The 18,590-nt window shown below is 36.2% G+C and overlaps 1 protein-coding gene and 1 pseudogene across 5 annotated transcripts in view; one reads left to right on the top strand and one right to left on the bottom strand.

Moving 5' to 3' along the window:
- NUP205 (nucleoporin 205) overlaps window positions 1–18,590 on the bottom strand; it is a 93,415-nt gene that overhangs the window by 44,876 nt on the left and 29,949 nt on the right. For all 4 annotated transcript variants that reach the window (XR_014266812.1, XR_014266813.1, XR_014266814.1 and 1 more), the window contains exons 13-23: window positions 17,957–18,139; window positions 16,787–16,837; window positions 16,056–16,265; window positions 12,857–12,956; window positions 12,279–12,416; window positions 10,935–11,124; window positions 9,829–9,949; window positions 7,977–8,058; window positions 7,496–7,660; window positions 7,038–7,162; window positions 3,970–4,084 (exon numbers count right to left, since the gene is read on the bottom strand). Coding sequence is in view for 1 of the 4 variants with exons in the window: in XM_082472848.1 (XP_082328974.1) it covers window positions 3,970–4,084; window positions 7,038–7,162; window positions 7,496–7,660; window positions 7,977–8,058; window positions 9,829–9,949; window positions 10,935–11,124; window positions 12,279–12,416; window positions 12,857–12,956; window positions 16,056–16,265; window positions 16,787–16,837; window positions 17,957–18,139 (1,480 nt within the window). In the remaining 3 variants the exon portion in view is untranslated. The remainder of the gene's footprint in view (window positions 1–3,969; window positions 4,085–7,037; window positions 7,163–7,495; window positions 7,661–7,976; window positions 8,059–9,828; window positions 9,950–10,934; window positions 11,125–12,278; window positions 12,417–12,856; window positions 12,957–16,055; window positions 16,266–16,786; window positions 16,838–17,956; window positions 18,140–18,590) is intronic.
- Window positions 104–3,963, top strand: LOC309666460 (ras-related C3 botulinum toxin substrate 1 pseudogene; annotated as a pseudogene). The gene is made up of 2 exons: window positions 104–121; window positions 301–3,963. The product of its transcript is annotated as a ras-related C3 botulinum toxin substrate 1 pseudogene (transcript).

Genomic DNA, 18,590 nt, shown 5'->3' with positions numbered 1-18,590 from the left:
GAAATATGAATGTTTAGCTTCCCAGTATAATAACACAAGATCAGAACAGACCTAAAATCCGTAACTCACCAGCTATTTTCCCATGTAACATAGCCAATAATTTATGAAAATTGGCACCATAGTAATTTATCACTCTAGAAAATTAAAAAAGAAAAAAAAACAGATGCCAAGGGAGAAAAAATAAACTAGTATATGTGTATGAAAGGTGAGCAAAAGCAATTGAAGATCAAAAGAGAATCAAGTTTCTGTCAACAGAATAATTTCACACAGATGTAGAGGATTCTGAGTCTACCATAACAGATTCAGGCCATCAAGTGTGTGGTGGTGGGAGATGGCGCTGTAGGTAAAACTTGCCTCCTCATCAGTTACACGACCAATGCCTTTCCTGGAGAGTATACCCCACTGTCTTTGACAACTATTCTGCCAATGTTATGGCGGATGGAAAACTGGTGAATCTGGGCTTGTGGGATACAGCTGGACAAGATGATTATGACCTATTACGCCCCCTATCCTATCCGCAAACAGATGGATTCTTAATTTGCTTTTCTCTTGTGAGTCCTGCATCGTTTGAAAATGTTCGCGCAAAGTGGTACCCTGAAGTGTGACACCACTGTCCCAACACTCCTATCATCCTGGTGGGGATGAAACTTGATCTGAGGGATGATAAAGACACAATTGAGAAACTGAAGGAGAAGAAGCTGACACCCATCACCTACCCGCAGGGCTTGCCATGGCCAAGGAGATCGGTGCCATCAAATGCCAGGAGTGCTCGGCGCTCATGCAGCGAGGCCTCAAGACAGTTTTTGATGAAGCTATCTGGGCAGTTCTCTGCCCACCTCCCGTCAAGCAGAGAAAGAGAAAATGCCTGCTGTTGTGAATGTCTGGGGCCCTCCTGCCTGTCCCGTCCCCCAGGACCCTTTGTATGCTTTGCTCAGACGGTGAAGACTTTGCACTCAATGCCAAGTTTTTGTTACAGATTAGTTTTTCCATAAAACCATTTTGAACCAATCAGTAATTTCCAGGTTTTGTTGGTTTAAAGTGTAAGAGTTCAAACTTTCACATTCTATTAAAGTTTAGCCCTAAAACGACAAGCTTCCTTAAAGCTTTATTCTTCAAAGCCCCTATTCTTGCTCAGATTAAGAGTTGCCAAAATACCTTGTGAACTAAGTTGCACTGCGGGGCTAAGAACACTAACCACTAAACTGTTTAAAGACCTTTGCTTGGAAGAGACTGTAGCTTCTGAGGCAGGAGATGCAGACGCTCGCTAAAGAGTTTCAGACGTGAAGAGCAGTACAGCCTCCTTCCTGAAATGCTGTCATTTAATGCATCCTGATTGACCAGCCCATGTTCACTACCTAACATTGTACTTTACATCATAATGAATGAATGTAACAGCTCGGCTCTTTGGATCAATCTTTTTGATTTCACAGTGAGATTTCTAGAACAAATTAGTGTATTAGCCTTTGTGAGATTTTGAACAGAGCTCTTACTCCCGTGCTCCCTCCGATGAAGCATTCTGCTCTGGCCGTGGGTGCGCTGGGTGGCGTGTGTGGAACACTTGTGATCAGAGGATGAAGACAGTATTTTAACAAAATATGGAGATTAATTTACACTACATTGTATACGTAATAATAAAACTTTTAAAAGTGTCACAGGTAAAAGTTTTAAAAGGTTAATTTCTGTCAATTGCAGTAGATGATGAAGAAAGGTCAGTATTATCAGTAAGTGTTTTCTTAACCTTTTCCTTTTCCTTAAACCTGCCTATCCCTCCTGAAATTGGGCATTTAATGCATCTTTGACCTGGTCATTCTCATAGTTGCAAACTTAGTAAGTGCTTTTCTTATAGAAACCCCCTCTTTTTTTTTTTTTTTTACAAATTTATTTATTTTAGTTATTTATTTTTGGCTGCATTGGGTCTTCATTGCTGCTTGTGGGCTTTCTATAGTTGCGGCGAGCGGGAGCTACTCTTTGTTGGCGGTGCACAGGCTTCTCATTGCAGTGGCTTCTCCCGTTGCAGAGCACGGGCTCTAGGCACGCGGGCCCAGCAGTTGTGGCTTGTGGGCTCTAGAGTGCAGGCTCAGTAGTCGTGGTGCACGGGCTTAGTTGCTCTGTGGCATGTGGGATCTTCCCAGACCAGGGCTTGAACCCATGTTCCCTGCATTGGCAGGTGGACTCTTAACCACTGCGCCACCAGGGAAGCCCCTAGAACCCCTTCTTAATGAGCAATATGCCTCCTTGTATTATAAAATCTTCCTGAATATGCATTAGAAAAATTTTTTTGTAGATTAGTAAAAGTGCATTCCTGTTTTCATGTTACTTTATTCAAAGCCAATAAGTGCTTTCCTTGGTCTTCTAGTAACTAGGTATAAAAATCATGTGTTGCAGCTTTACAGTTTTTAAAATACTTCAGATATTCTTAAACTGTAAACCTTGCCAGATCACCGACACTGCACCTGGACTAATAACACTGACCCCCCCACCGCTTGCCTCACTGAGTGCACACACGCTTCCTGTCCTTGCCCGAACGATGTTCCTTGGGATCTCTGAGGTTCTGTCAACCCTGTGCTCATGCTAACAAAGTTCTGCACAACTTACCCACTGGCAAGAATATGAGCTTGGACCTTTCAACCACTAGAACAAAATTTTTTAAGCTGACAGTTGCAGAATGGTGGAGTGTTTTTACATTGATCTTTTGCTAATGCGATTAGCAGTACGTTTTGCATGTATGACTTAATAAATCCTTGAATCACGAAAATAAAAAAGAAAACCCAAGTAATTCTCAAATATTTAACTTGTTTAAAAAAAAACACTATCATAAAATTTGATTCTTATTTCAGAAAACAAATACATTTTTAAAAACTAAAATAAATCTAAATTGCATAATTTTATGATGTCTTGAGATTATGAAGGACATTTGGTCTAATATATAATTAGGACTGGGAATGTCTTATACAATAGAAGTTTTTGAATCCAATATTATCTCAATATGCCTGGCTTTGAAGTCCTAAATTATGACAGTTTTATAAATATAAAATTCACCAAACACTACTACTACTGCTAGTAATAATGATTACAAGCAAAGCTAGATCAATTTTTTAAAAGTACAAAGCATAATAGGCAAGATATTAACTGTTTTTTTCTAATTAGGTATTAAAAAGGGTTTCTTAAAAACTTTCTTATAAACAAAATCTTAGGGCTAAAAATAAAATACACTTATTACGAAAATGAAGTGAAAATTTTTGCCACTAGGTAATTCCCAACAGTCTCTCACACCACACTCTAAAAAGTAAACAGAAGCTGATAATTACTAGTAATGGAAATTTATTATGAAATTTGTAAGCCTAGATTTCCTAAAACATAAAGATGATGCAAAATAAACTTTAAAAAAACTCAATAAAACCACTACTGTCTGGATATAATATGAACTCAGAAAACTTATAACTTGATCAAAAAGAAAATTATATAAAATAGAATCCTATAAAACATAGGTAGCCTGGGATAACTGTGTTGATCAGGCCAATAAACTAAAGTTATAAATAGTTTCCATCGTAATTAGTTTTCTATTTTTCATTTCAAGACCTGAATTGGTTTCAATATATACACAAGAAACAAAAGTAAAACAGATTTTTATGAAACAATTTCACTCAAAAAATCTAAATTTCCAAAATCTTTTTATATAAATATTTTCTTATCCCTTCAACACAATTTTAAAATTTTATTTGCTAGTAAAAGGATTAAATTCCATACTTAACAGGCTATTTTTAAATAATTTTATGCTGGCAGTTAAAACATCAGGTTTCTCAAGCACAAATTACAAAAGCAACCCAAAGGAACAAAGAAGCAAAGTAATAAAATGAGAACAGAATTCCACAAATTCTAAAACTGCTACCCCCAACTGTTATGAAATTAAAATCACTCAACACATATTTTACAGATTTGTTTTAATAATAAGGGAAAATAATGTCCTACCTTTGTTAGAAAATGGTAAATGTTGCAACTGAGAAAATAAGAAGTCCTGGCTGGTTCTCAAGTATCTCATAGTAGGACCAGATGTATCAGAGCATGCACATAACTGATATATCACCTAAAGAATTACAGTAAAATAAGAAAACTCCCAAATCAGCTTTTTATATTATACATTTTAAGATAAAAGGCGAACTTAAATCTACTAAGTGGAAACTAAGACCCATTAGCAACTAAAGCAAAATGGATAAACACATGTACATATAAAATAAAAGCTCAGAGTTACATGCAGTTCTTGGCACACTAACTCAAAATATACTGGAATACAATTGGAGAATGCTGACAACAGTACTATAGGACTAATCTTGAAATCACCCTAAATATATTAATATTGAGTTGGCCAAAAAGTTTGTTCGGGTTTTTCCGTAAGATGTTATGAAAAACCCGAATGACATTTTTGGCCAACTCCAATATATACACATGTAGTTAATTAACAAGTTTTAGTATTTTAACTATTATTAGTAGCAAATTACTCAGAAGTAACTTCTAAAAACCAAGGTTATGTATTAATCAGTTGATAAAAATGTTGGGATCAGAGAATCCCTTGCAGGTATCTAACCCTATGTATTCCCAAAGAGCAATGGTTCAGTATTCACCAATTCAGTGTCCGCTGTGACTATACAACTAGTAATGACAATGGACTATAAATTCAATTTGTGTCTAGAAATACAGTCTTAAGAAAAATATAAAATAACAAAAGGTAACTAAAGATGTTGAGTAAAGCAGAGTAAAAAGACTAGAAACAACCTAAGTGTAATTTATACTGTAGCAGCATAGAAAGTTTATGGGGGGGGGGGGCCACAAAACTGTATGTCTACTGAACATACCTAAATAAATAACATGTATACCCAAGGTAAAGATAAGAAGGGAACACAAGGTAAAGCTTAAGTACTTGCAGATGTATGCTTGTCTTTCAAACAGCTTTGATATTGTTTTTGACACTCTATACTAAACTTCTCAAAACAAAACCAAGTTATTCATATTAGATGGTAAGTTAAGAAGATTCAAGAACAGATGCTCAAATATGCTCAGATATGGGAGAAGTAATACTATTAGAGGGAGAAGGACACAATAATGAGTTCCAAAAGCATGACAAGCCACTTTACAAGGGTTTGCGTGATACACTTCCTAGTTCCCAAGACCAGGTAGGAAAAATCTCCATTGTTAAAGTGAAGAGAGCAAAGGCACAAGATTCAGTGTCAACTCTTCAACCAGAAGACCTCATACTGCTGGATGATGAAAGTATCAACAAGGCCCAAATTATTTCCCTTCCATATGATCAAATTTATTTTTAAACTAACAAGCTCTTCTTAGAGGTTTAATTTTTTCCTGAAGCATAGTGAAGTATAAACCTAGAGGTTGGAACTTCCCTGGTGGCACCATGGTTAAGAATCTGCCTGCCAAAGCTGGGGACACAGGTTTGTCCCCTGGTCCGGGAAGATCCCACATGCCGCGGAGCAACTAAGCCCGTGCGCCACAACTGCTGAGCCTGTGCTCTAGAGCCCGCGAGCCACAACTACTGAAGCCCGCGCACCTAGAGCCCGTGCTCCACAACAAGAGAAGCCACCACAATGAGAAGCCCGCGCACCGCAAGAAAGAGTAGCTCCCGCTCGCTGCAACTAGAGAAAGCCTGCATGCAGCAACAAAGACCCAACACAGCCTAAGTAAATAAATAAACAAGCAAACAAACAAATAAATAAACCTAGAGGTAAAGGAAGCCTCTTTCATAAAAAATGGAGCAGTGCTTCTTGTTAAAATGCAGATTCTGACTCAGCAGGTCTGGAGAGGGGCCTGAGATTCTGTGCTAACAAGCTCCCAAGAGGTGATGCTGACGATGCTGGTCCACATTTTGAGTAGCAAAGTCAGAGCACGTGTAATAAACTGGCGGACTGCTGGTTTAGACATGTTTTGTTTGGCCAGTACAGTGTTTCGAAAATCAGAGGTTCTGGCAAACCAGGGCCTGCATCCCAACAGGGTAAAAATGAGCAGGGGCTGAGTAGCAGGGCATGTGCTCTCCAGTCTGCCAGATTGTCCTCTCCCTCCCCTCCCCATCTATTTGTCTTAAATCTGGTTTCATTCACTTACTTCACCTGCCTAACTCCTTTAACCCAGATGATTAACCTTATCAATTGCTTCTACCTAAATATGTCAAAATCTGTAACACTGTGCTAAAATATACATCAAGTTTGTTCCCAAATTAAGGGATTCACAGGAAGACCTAGCTGTAGTACTTAGAAGTGAAGGGTTGTTTGGATAGCTAGAGGATAGAGGAAAACAGTAAAGAATTACAAAAAGAAAAACAGGAAAATAACAAAGAAAAATCTCCATGTTACTATAAGTTAATGACGCATTTCTTATCATGAAAATGAGAATCAGGGTGTCACTTAAATTGAGAAATTAGTCGTATCTTATAAAGCCTAGTTCTTAAAACACTTATAAAATGAATAAAACAAGAAATAAACAAAAGAATAAAACAAGTAAGACAACAGTTCTCATTACAGTTTAAACTTACATTAATTTCACTGTCTACCACCTTACATATAGCTGTAGGGCTGCATAATTTACATGGTTCTTAAAAAGTACTTTCACTTACATTCTTGCATTCTCATGTAAGTCTCACAACAGCCCATTTCACAGATTAAAAACTCAGAGAAGTTTCATGGCACGCCCAAGGTGACGTAGCTAGTTAAGGGGCAGAGATAGGAACCAGAGGTCTTCTGACTCAAATCTACTACTCTCGTCACCAAAAAGAAACAACTTGAAACACAGCATCCTTGAAAAGTTCCCACATTATCTGGTCTAAATGCATCCAACTTCCCTTATTTTTCAAATGATCAACATATAGGATCATGTAGATCTACAGGATTTTTATCCATAAATGAAAGACTGGTCAAACTTCTAAATGAAACTCATTTCAATTCAGTCATACTGTTATACTTTCATATCTGCGATGGAATCAACCATCTAATTAAGCTTCTTCTCCTAAGTGCTACAAAGTGCAGCCCTCTGTATACCTGGTAACACAGCTCAGCGAGTTGAGGAGATTCTCTCACTGCCACCGGGCCTGTTCTCCCTTCAGTTCCCTTCTCCAAGATGTTTAAGATGGCATGAAGGCAGGTCCGAGGGCAACCTAACACTCCTGCATAAAACCAAAAGGAAATTCAGCTTCTCTTTTCAAATGTCTGCATTAAAAACCTTAAAATACCTTTATAAAACTTAAATTCCATACACATATACCCTACCATAAACATCCTTTCAAATATTGATACAGAAAATTTATTAAATACTAACTTTTCAAGGCTTAGTTTGTCCACACTTGATCTAAGTCCTAAAGATTGGCCCATCACATTACCTTTCATACATTATTTATTTCTTTCAGTGAATTATCCCATGAGCCTGGAATTCAATAAATGACCATTTAGCAACATAAATATGAAAAGAAATAAATGCCTATGTGTCTTAATGGCTATACCTGGGTCTTGTAGGTTTGTGGTACTGACAGGTTTCTTCAATTCAAAGCCCAATAGGTAGAGAGCAAGATTTGGTGGATTGCGTTCCAGAGAGGTGATGAGAAGATTCAAGATGTGGATTCTTGTTTCATGATGGATTCCAGCTAATTTCTTTTCAAGTTCTGATCCTTAATGTGGAAATCACAAAACAATAAAAAGTTAACATAAATCAAATGGAAAAATATAAAACTTGTATCCCAAACCTCCATGTTTTCTTTAGTTTTAGTTTACTTGATTAGCCATTACATTAAGTTCAGATTTAAGAGGTTTCCTTGATTAGCCATTACATTAAGTTCAGATTTAAGAGGTTTCCCAAAAGCCTTATATACTTTTATGCTAGCAAATTCTCAAATTTCTCTTACATCACCACTAGACATTCAACAGTTTTCTTTATAGTAAGCATTTACATAAAATAAAAAATATACATGTTAATCTAAGACATACCCTCTTCTAGACGTACAAATTCTTCTGTATCTTCACTATCCAAACACTCCACAAATCCAGCCATCAGCTTCTGACTTACACTCTGAAGTCATATAAAGATTTTAAAATGACTAAATATTAGAGAAACTATGATAAATATGATATATATTTATAAACATTTTTCTATAAAGAAAAAAGGCAAATCTGCTCCAAGGAAAGTATTTAGGTTTTAGTTACATTTTTAATTAATATAAAACTGAGTTCCTTAACTGAGTGCCACTTAGCTTGCTATAGAAATAAAGAAACAAACACTTTTAAAGTTTATTGGTTTTAAAACTTGCTTCACTAATTTTCTTTCCCAAAGAATCAAACTAGTTTTTTTTAAAAAAACATTAAATTGCTATTTCATAACTTCTTCATTATATACTCAATGCTATCAGATCTTAACTAAAATATAAAATAAAATTCTCATCTTCTGTCTTTAGAAATGTACATGTACACCAGTTTTATGTTTCTGGGCTGAGAGACTAGATACTACTTTACCTCCTTTAAGAACTCTAGTAGGATGCTATGGGGACTTCCCTGGTGGTCCAGTGGTAAAGAATCCATCTTCCAATGCAGGGGGGTTTGTTCCCTGGTCAGGGAACTAAGATCCCACATGCCGCAGGGAAACTAAGCCCACACGCCTCAACTAGAGAGCCTGCATGCCGCAGACTACAGAGCCCACACGCTCTGGAGCCCGTGCACCACAACTAGAGAGAGAAAACCTGCAAGCCACAACTAGAGAGAAGCCAGTGTGCCGAAACGAAGAGCCCGCGTGACACAACTAAGACCCAATGCAGCCAAAAAAAATAAAAATAAATAGATACACTTAAAAAAAATAAAAAAAAAATAAAAAACAAGAACTCTAGCAGGACGCTAAAATTGGTAATGACAATTCATACTCAAATGAATGCCAGCAAACTGAAAATCTTCATTCAACATCCCCTAATTAATTATGTGGTTTCATGAACTTCATCCAAAAACCAGATTAGACATCTGTATTTTACTATAAATAATGGTTCTCAACCTGGGCAGTACTGCCACTCCAGAAGGCACTTAGAAATATGTGGGGGCATTGTGAGTCATCACAACTAGACATTACTACTGACAGACAGTGGCAGGGGACCAGGGATGCTAAGAGTCCTGCAATTTGAGGGACAGTTACACATAAAATGAAGATCTGTCCCACCCAGAATGCCAGAAGACTCCCTGTTTCAAAACATGGAAAGACAATAATAGTCTTCAACTAGCAAGAGAAGTGATTACCAGCATAAAATACAAAAGGACAAATGTCTATAAAGAGAAAGAAAAATAGCAGATTCCCCAGTTATAGCTATTCAGTGAATAGAAAGAGAACTATTATAAATTGGATTAAAAGAGGAAAACATCTAAAAACATTCTCCAGTGTATCAAATGAAGTGACACAAATGTGGGTCACCAAAAAGCCATAGAAGTAGACAACTCACAACAGTGAAATCAGAATTGCAGAGGCTCACTCACCACAGAGGCAACTGAGGAAGGGTGAAACAAAGGATGCAAAAAACAAACAGAAGTTGCATTTACAAACCTAATAATCACTTTAATGTGCCTGGAGTAGCAACAGTCTCATTAGGCCATACAGTCACATACCATAATATAGAGTATAATCACATACTGTAGTATATGTAGTATCACTGCGAATGCTATTATCGTCAAACACAAATCACAGCCCAGCACATGGGTAGGCTTTCACCCATCATATACAAATATACTTACTCTCAGAATTTTTCCACATACAAGAATAAGATGTACTCAGGAAACACCAAAAAATAACAACAACAGAATCAGTTACCTGGTCATGTGTGAAATCTCCAACCAATTTTATCTGAATATTGGAATTGCAAGAGATACAGCAGAGGATCTTGGCACTTTCAAAAGCCAATTCTGGATTAGTATTGCCATGATATAGGTATCTTTAAAACAAGAGAACATTTGAGGAACTATGTGATGAAATTTTTGCTTCTTACTATTCTCGATACAGAACATTTAGAATCCGGGCTTCCCCTACCCATACAGCACTTTTGGGTAAATTAGACAAAGGTTTCCCCTTCTAACTAGATGTAACCTGTTATGGGTTGAATCATGTTTTCCCAAAATTCATATGTTGATAGCCAAACCCAGAATGACCTTATCTGGAAATAGAGTCTTTGAAGATATAATTAACCAAGCTAAGATGAGGTCATCAAGGAGAACCCTAATCCAATGACTGATATCCTTATAAAAAAAGGGAAATGTGGACACAGACACACACACAGGGAGAATGCCGTGTAAAGGTGAAGGCAGAGATTGCGAGATGCTTCCACAAGTCATGGAACACCAAGCACTGCCAGCAAACCACCAGAAGTTCAGATTATACAATGAAAAGTTTGCTCCCCAGCCCTATCCTCCAAACATCCAATTTCCCAAGAGGAGACAAACAATATTAAGATTATGTCATTTTGTACTTAGAAATTTTTAGGACATAGAGTAAGTTAGAAAGGGACTTCCCTGGTGACGCAGTGGTTAAGACTCCATGCTCCCAATGCAGGGGCCCTGGGTTCGATCCCTGGTCAAGGAACTAGATCCCACATGCATGCTGCAACTAAGACTTTGCATGCCACAACTAAGGAGCCCACGAGCTGCAACTAAGGAGCATGCCTGCTGCAACTAAGACCCAGTAAACCAAATAAATAAATAATTTTTTTTTAAATGCACTTAAAAAAAAAAAGAGTAAGTTAAAAAGAAGAAAAAGAAATTATAAGGTTCAGAGTAATTAAAATCAGAGAAGCAAAAGAAGATAATAATAAAATGAGACAAAAATTTTAAGTGATGCATTAGGGATCTGACAAGATTTGGAAATCAAAGCTAGAATGCCATCTCATTCATTTCATCATTTCTCTACCTACAAATGGAACTTACCTGGCAATGTTCACCACATTATCAGCCTTCTTAGTTCTGGGATTGATTCCCTGCAATAGCTGTTCTAAAGGACAGACTATTAGAGCCAGCTGACTCTCTCTTAGGAGATCCATAAAGAGGTTTTCCTTTTGCAGAGTAAGATTGAGAAGTGCAAGGCAATGTTGCACTGCTTTCTCCAGGTGTTTCTTCCCTACAGAGCAAAATCAAAGTTAGAAAGTTTTACATGAATCTTAGAAACTCATAATCAATTATTAGGAAAACAAGATAAAGGACAAGTTCCAGATTCAAAAAGACCTCAAGTTTTCAAACCTTCAGCAGTAACTTCACAAAACTCCTCACCCAGACAAGTCATGGTAACTTTTGTGACTCAGATTACTTTAATGCAATGGCTTCGCAGTAATTTTTCCTGTATCCTTTCCCTGATTATTTAGAGCAATGGTTCTCGGATGGGAGTGAGCTTGGCCCCAGAGGACATATAGCAATATCTGGAGACACTTTAGGTTGTCACAACAAGGGATGTGCTGCAGGCATCTAGTAGGTAGAGGACAACAGGACAGCCTCTACACTAAAGAATTATTCTGCCAAAGGTGCCAATGGTGCTGAGGTCAAGAAACTGATTTAAAATAATACATAACCATTGTGGAAAATCTGGAAAATAAAGAAGCAGAAAATATAAACAAGAGTCACCTATAATCCCACCATTCAAATTTAAAATACATGTGCTCTAGAGCCAAACTGCCTAAGTTCAAATCACAGTCCTGACCCTGGAGAAAGATGTGAAACCTCTTTATGCATCAATTTCCTTATTCATACATGGAAATAATATCATCTACCACATAGGGCTTTTGTACAGGTTAAATGTATTAATACATGTAACGTGCTTTTAAAATTGCCAAATGCATAGTAAGCACTCAATAAATGATAATAACTAGTAGTAATAGTAAATGAAATTTATTGAACACTATGTACCACACTCTATAGTAAGGGCTTTTACAAATACTGTGAAGAAAACAAAACAAAACAAAGATTAAAATTTAATTAAATTAATTAAATTAAAAAATTTAAAGTTAGACATGTTAAAGATGTTAAAGTGATAAGAGATAATTATGATTACCTACCAAAGATCCTGCAATAAGACAGTTATAATGAGAGTCTCTGTACTTTAGTCTGCTTTCACTTTTAATATACTTTCATTGTATGACTCACTAAAACAACACTGTAGATACAGAGAGAGAATCTTACAGTGAAAAGGAAGTTCAGAGGTCATCTACTTCAAACCTTCAGTTTACAAAAGACAAAACCAGCAAAACTGTTTTCAATATATGAAGACATTCAGGCACATACCAGGGAAAGGAGCATAGGTATCAAGCTGCTTAACGCCTTCCTCCAGTAAACTAAGAGCAAGCTCCAACATTGGTGACTCATTCAGAAGATGATACATCAGACTAAATCCTGGTGGCTTATAGGCTATGATTTCTTCTCCTAAATAGAACATAACATAGTGCAAAAGATGGTGAATTAGTATTTTTGTCACACCCTTGATTTCTCTGAAATATGTGAGACTTGTAAATTAAATGGTATCTAAACAGATGAAGGCAAGTTTCAATTTAGAGACAGTGACACCAACTATATACAGTGGTAATTTTCAAAAGAGCTGATCTGCACATAGCAGTTAGTTCACATGTTACATGTTAACTCACTAAAGAATCTGTAAGGCAATGTTCTTACTCCTCCATTCAGTGAAATTTTACTTTATTTTATCTTGCTCAGAACAATCAAAATGACTTAAACAATACACCAAAAAACATAAAATTATAATTTAACTTAATTTATAATTTATAGCTTATGTATAATAATTTATAAATTATAAATAGGTTTATAAATAGCTGACACCTTGTTTGAAAGTGACAGAATTAAATTACCTTGTAGTTCCACAAACTGGTCTACAAAATCTTCAAGTTGAGGTTCATAATCTCTGAGCAATTTATAAAACACCGCCAAAACAACCTCAGCGACTTCCCACTATAGAAAAACATAAATATTTCAATAACAGGAACAGTTCAAGGTGATAACCTTGCTAAGTTTTTCATTCCTCCCACTTTTCTCTAGAAAATGAGTGAAGTCCCCTTTCTACTTTATTTATGCTAAGCAATATAGAAATCCCAGTTCATTTTGCTTTGTTTTGCTAAAGGACAATGGATTGGCTAATTTTTCAAGGTAAAACATTTGTAAAAGCATTAGTCTAAAAGAAACATTTCTATAGCAGATATTTGGGCTTTGTTAATAAATCTAAAGCACTCAGTATCTAGCCATAGTCAATTTATAATTAAACAACACCAGATTTGAACACCTCTCCAAAGTGTCAAATATTTCAGTTTCTCTAAGAATCTCAGCTAGACAGGATCGGAGAAATCACCTCATTTAATCAACACTTATTTTGCAGGTGAAGCAAGTGAAGCTCAGAGCAGTGAATGATATCCCCAAGACCATAAAGTTTGCAAGCAAACGTGCTAGAGGTCCAGCCCTGCACTTCTAATTCCCAGACCAGTGTTCATGGCTCTAGCCAAAGTTAAGAATCAAAAAAAAAAAAAAAAAGTTAAGAATCACTGGTAGGCTTCCCCCAAATGACCTCATTATCACCTCTTTAAAATGTTTTTAAAAGCTATGTAACAACAAGGAAAAATATTTATGCCAAAGGGAAAATATATATAACTACAGACAATAAAATTAAACTGTTTAAAAAATCCACTGCATAGAATTTTAATAAGGCTGAGTTTGGTAACTGTACATGGTGGTTTTTTAAATATTACTTTAGTCATTATTTCCACTGTACATTATTTTATCACGGCTGATATTGAGAATTGGGACAATCATTTTTTAATTATTTTTTAAAAATTATTTACTTTTCTCTATTTTCCAAATTTTTCAAAATAATCTGTTTAAATAAAAAATGCTTATCACCACATAATAATGGATTTTAGGATTAATAAATATACACACTGCCTCTAACACTCTGTTTATAGTTATTTATCTCAATCCAAAGCACTGTTTTTGAGAAGCTAGTGTTCTAAAATACAAAGATGTAAGTTAAACCTTAAGAAGACTTCCTAGTGAAATAAATTCACAAAATTGAGGGAAAATTTCTTAGGGTAATATGTGGGGAAATAAATGGTAGCTGGGAAGAGCAGTAGTGCTAGAAACATAGAAATGCATGGGTGAAAAATAATAAACACGGAAAGAAAGTTGCTGACTAAAGGTCTAAACCCTTAGGTCATAATGACCTTTTTAAGAAAAGGCAAATAAGATATATAAAAGAAATGCCAAAAAGTATCAGAACATTTTGTTGAAGAGATTGCAATGATCAGCATCCATTATCCATCTGAAATGACTTTTATTAATGAGGCATGGCTGCTGTTATAGTTTTCATCCAATAAGGAAACATATGTTAATAAGGTAATTCTGGGCTTCCCTGGTGGCGCAGTGGTTGAGAGTCTGCCTGCCAATGCAGGGGACACGGGTTCGAGCCCTGGTTTAGGAAGATCCCACGTGCCGCGGAGCAACTGGGCCCGTGAGCCACAACTACTGAGCCTGCGCGTCTGGAGCCTGTGCTCCGCAACAAGAGAGGCCGCAGTGGTGAGAGGCCCACGCACCGTGATGAAGAGTGGCCCCCGCTTGCCGCAACTAGAGAAAGCCCTCGCACAGAAACGAAGACCCAACACAGCCAAAAATAAAATAAATAATAAATAAATAATTTTTTAAAAAAATAGAATCTAGGCAATAAAATAAAGTCTAACCTTTAAAAAAAATAAAAATAAAAACAAGGTAATTCTAGGGCTTCAATAAAATGTATACCCCTCTCAGTGTTTATTTCTACCACATGAGAAGCAAAACTTCTAAAGCAACTGACAAAAAATAAACTTCAGTTATTTGGGACTAAATATTAGAAACAAACTATGTCCAATGATACGGCAATGAAAAATAAACTATGCTAGATACAAGTAATGATTATGCAGTCATTAAAAAGACTGTTTTCAAAGAATCTTTAATAGCATGAAAAAAATCCTCATAATACTATGTTTAGTGGCCAAAAAGGGATACAAGCTAATGCAGCTCATTATCTCAGTTTAAGTAGATATGCATAAGAAAAAGAATAATAGTTAACCTTCCCTTGGCAACAGGATTATGGGTGATATAATTTCTTCATATATTTTTCTATATTTTCCTAATTTCCCAAATTAGCATGAACTATATTATTTTATAATCATTAATACAACAAATAAACCCAACAGGTTCAAAAACAGCAAACTATAAAAATAAAGCAGAAATGTCCCTACAAGATATATCCAAGGGTAGTCTGTGAACCAATAAACAATATTATAGACTAAAGTGAATTACATCAGAACCTGGAATGGTTTCTTACATAGCTTAGTGGTTATGAGCTTGGATCTGGAATCAGAGTCCTAGGTTCAAATCCTGGTCCTGGACCTTAAGCAAGTTCCTTAACTTTGCTAAGCCTCCATCTGTAAAATGGGAATATTAATAGTACCTGCCTCGCAGTAATATTAGAATTACATAAGCTGATATATACATTTAGCTCAGTTGTGAGTGTATTGCAACCAGAGCAAATATGTACATAAATGTCAGTGCTCCCTCAGCCGCTATCCACGGCAAACATACCTAATGAATCACAATATGCCTTCCCACTAAACCAGACTCCACAACCCAGAAGTGCTACTAATCATTAGAAATTAGTGTGCAAGTTTAAACTTATTTCAATCCCTAATCAAAATCATCCCAATAAAGGATAGTGTGTTTCCAACTGCCAAAGGTGTAACACTTTTGGTTCAATTTTGGTCAAAATTTGTTCAATTAAGGATCTAAATGACTATGACTTCATATCAATTAAATTACTGATCACTAAAAAGTCACTGCTTTGGTTTTAATGCCTTAATTTATTTTTTAATGCATATAAACCAATCAGACCATGGATATGTCAGTATAAGACTATGAATTTTACTAACTTTCAAAAGCTAAAATGAGCTTATAGCATCTTGTACCTCTAATAAAAGAAAAAGCAGCAATAAATGAGTAAGGAGACAAAAGTTTTTCTCTGAACATAACCTTTTCAGCTGCTCTCCGGTAAGCTCTTGTACGGAATCGGAGAAACACAGAATCTCTAAGGAACTGCAAATAAGGGTCAAAGCCGGGAGGCCGCAGTCCAGCGCCCAAATTAGAAGGAAAGGAGCTCTCCACCAGGGTACTAATTAGCTGGCAAAAGGCACGAGTTAATGGGTATTCTTCACATCGGGATTCTATCTCATTTAGTTCCACCTTCCAAAGAAAAATAAAGGAAATTAGGTAACATAAAACCATCAGCTATAAAGTGCAAAGCATTTTTCAGACATTAACTCATTAATATCGGTATAATATCACACCCAAAGACCCACACAGATATTATCATTTTTTATTTAGAGGTAAAGACACAAAAGTTAAAAATGGAAACCTTAAATGTTTCTTTAAAAAAGAGGAAGGGGGCGTAGAGAGAAGAAAAGAAACTAAAACAAGTAAATTCTCACTTTAGGGTTGACCCAAGTAGCCTAATTAAATTGAGTTCAAACCAAACTTTCAGTTTGGATGGCTGCCATCTAACATGCCTTTCCAACTCCGAAACCAAAAGTATTTTGATTTCTTTCATAAAAAGTTTCATCTCCATTTCAACACAAAAAACCCTCAAATGAAAATACATTAAAGTTGAAAATTACTGAAACCTAATAGGGTAAGAATATTTTTTCTTAGTCTTTTTATCATGTGAATGTATGAATATAGCATTTAAACTAAAAGGAAAGCTTTACCTCAATACCAATAGCTTGCCTCTGGCTTGGAACTCTTACGGTTTGCAGTATCTTAAAATAATAAGAATTAGATGTTAGGAGCACTCATTTATCAATGAAAAGAAGCAGCTTTGCAATAATATTCATATACAACACCCACCACATCCTACATCTTACAATGTCTATCAGAAATGACAACTGAGAAGTCTCTGATGAACTTTCATTAGCAATTGCATCCAGGTTCAGGGAGAACTTCCAATTACCTGGGATTCAGAAAACTGGTAATTTCTAAGTGCACACAAGATGTGTTTTCAGCAACTTTCCTCTCAGATATTCCAGGAATGAACCTTAAAAGGATTTATGAGATGAAATCTCACCCAAACACACTTCATCTTAGGTATAAAGAAGCACTTAGGACAATGATAAGTACTGACACGCTCATGAATGAAAAAATGAAGTATCAACACTAAACTAAAAGTGGCCAAGCCTCCAGCACACACCAACTCCCTTAATTTTTGTTTTTATGAAGTATCATTAACATCTTCAGGACACGTATGTCACAAAACAACTAGAATACTGCTTCAAAACAGTAGCTTTACCAATGTGTCAGAATCATAGGCTCCCTTATGTGGTATTATTTCTAAGACAAACATATATTCCTCCTAACCATTTTACTAGAAAAATCTCTATAGGACACATTCTTATTTTCCTTTTTTTACTTTACCACATATAGAATAACTCTATCTTGACATAAAAATTCCAATAGGGCTTATAACTAAAGAAATAAGAGTTGATAGAGACACTTCACTCGTCTGCTGTAAGACAGGAAGGGCAGAGAAGGAAGCAGCAAAAAAAATAGGCATCTCCCACATTTAATGAGTACAGATGGCTTCTGAAGGCTTATATCAGCCTAGTATCAAAGACAGAGTTGAGGAATTTATTAATCTTACAAACACTGAAAAACAAAGAGAAGAACCAGTCTCCAGTAACCCAGTGAAGCTGTCAGCTGATCCAAGAGAAAAACCCAAGCCTGTTAGTTTCTGATGCTATGCTTAGGACCAAAATCATAACTTTCTATCTGTGAAGTTCGTGGTATACTATACGTTTCAGTTGGATGCACTTGCTTGCACAATATTATCAAATCTCACTTCCAAACTGTAATAATGTAAATAAGAGAGCTCATAATACTACCTGAGTGTATTCCAACGACTGCCAGAGAGAAGCAGCAATTTCAGGAGATTTTCCAAACGCTGCAAGTGTCTTCAATAGTTCGGCCTTTAATACAGGAGGGATACTGCATTGCAGGAGTCCCAGAATCACCACCACGGGGGTCCACTGAGGATGTTCACAGAGTGCCAAACGAGCATTTTCACTCTGAGTATTGAATACAAAAAGAACAAGAGAGACTTTCCATTTTCAAAAGCTAAGAAAAATGACCAGTAATCATCTAAATTGCTAACACTTACACTGAGTATTCATAGGCTTAATACATACTAAAACAAAGATAAGCCTACGGCAAATGCTTGAACTCTACCAGTAGATCAAATCAGATCACTAGCTCAGTCAGTGTAAAAAATGGAGAAAAGATAGCCTTTGTAGAATTACTTTGACAGCTCTAAGAATGGAAAATAATACATACAAACAGAGAAAGTCTTCCAGGGTCACATAAATCTTACATAGGCATTTTACATCTTTTCTGGAACAATGTTAGATATGAATGAATAAAATACCTTGTCCTTTTCTGAGAAAAAAATGGAAATACACACACACGCACACACGCACACGCACACACACACTCCCACACACACGGTATCAAGTATCACTC

Source organism: Balaenoptera physalus (genome assembly GCF_965194825.1).
Source record: "Balaenoptera physalus genome assembly, chromosome: 8".
Taxonomy (NCBI): domain Eukaryota; kingdom Metazoa; phylum Chordata; class Mammalia; order Artiodactyla; family Balaenopteridae; genus Balaenoptera; species Balaenoptera physalus.
Note: the sequence above shows the minus strand (reverse complement) of the source record. Positions and strands in the feature narration are given on the sequence as shown.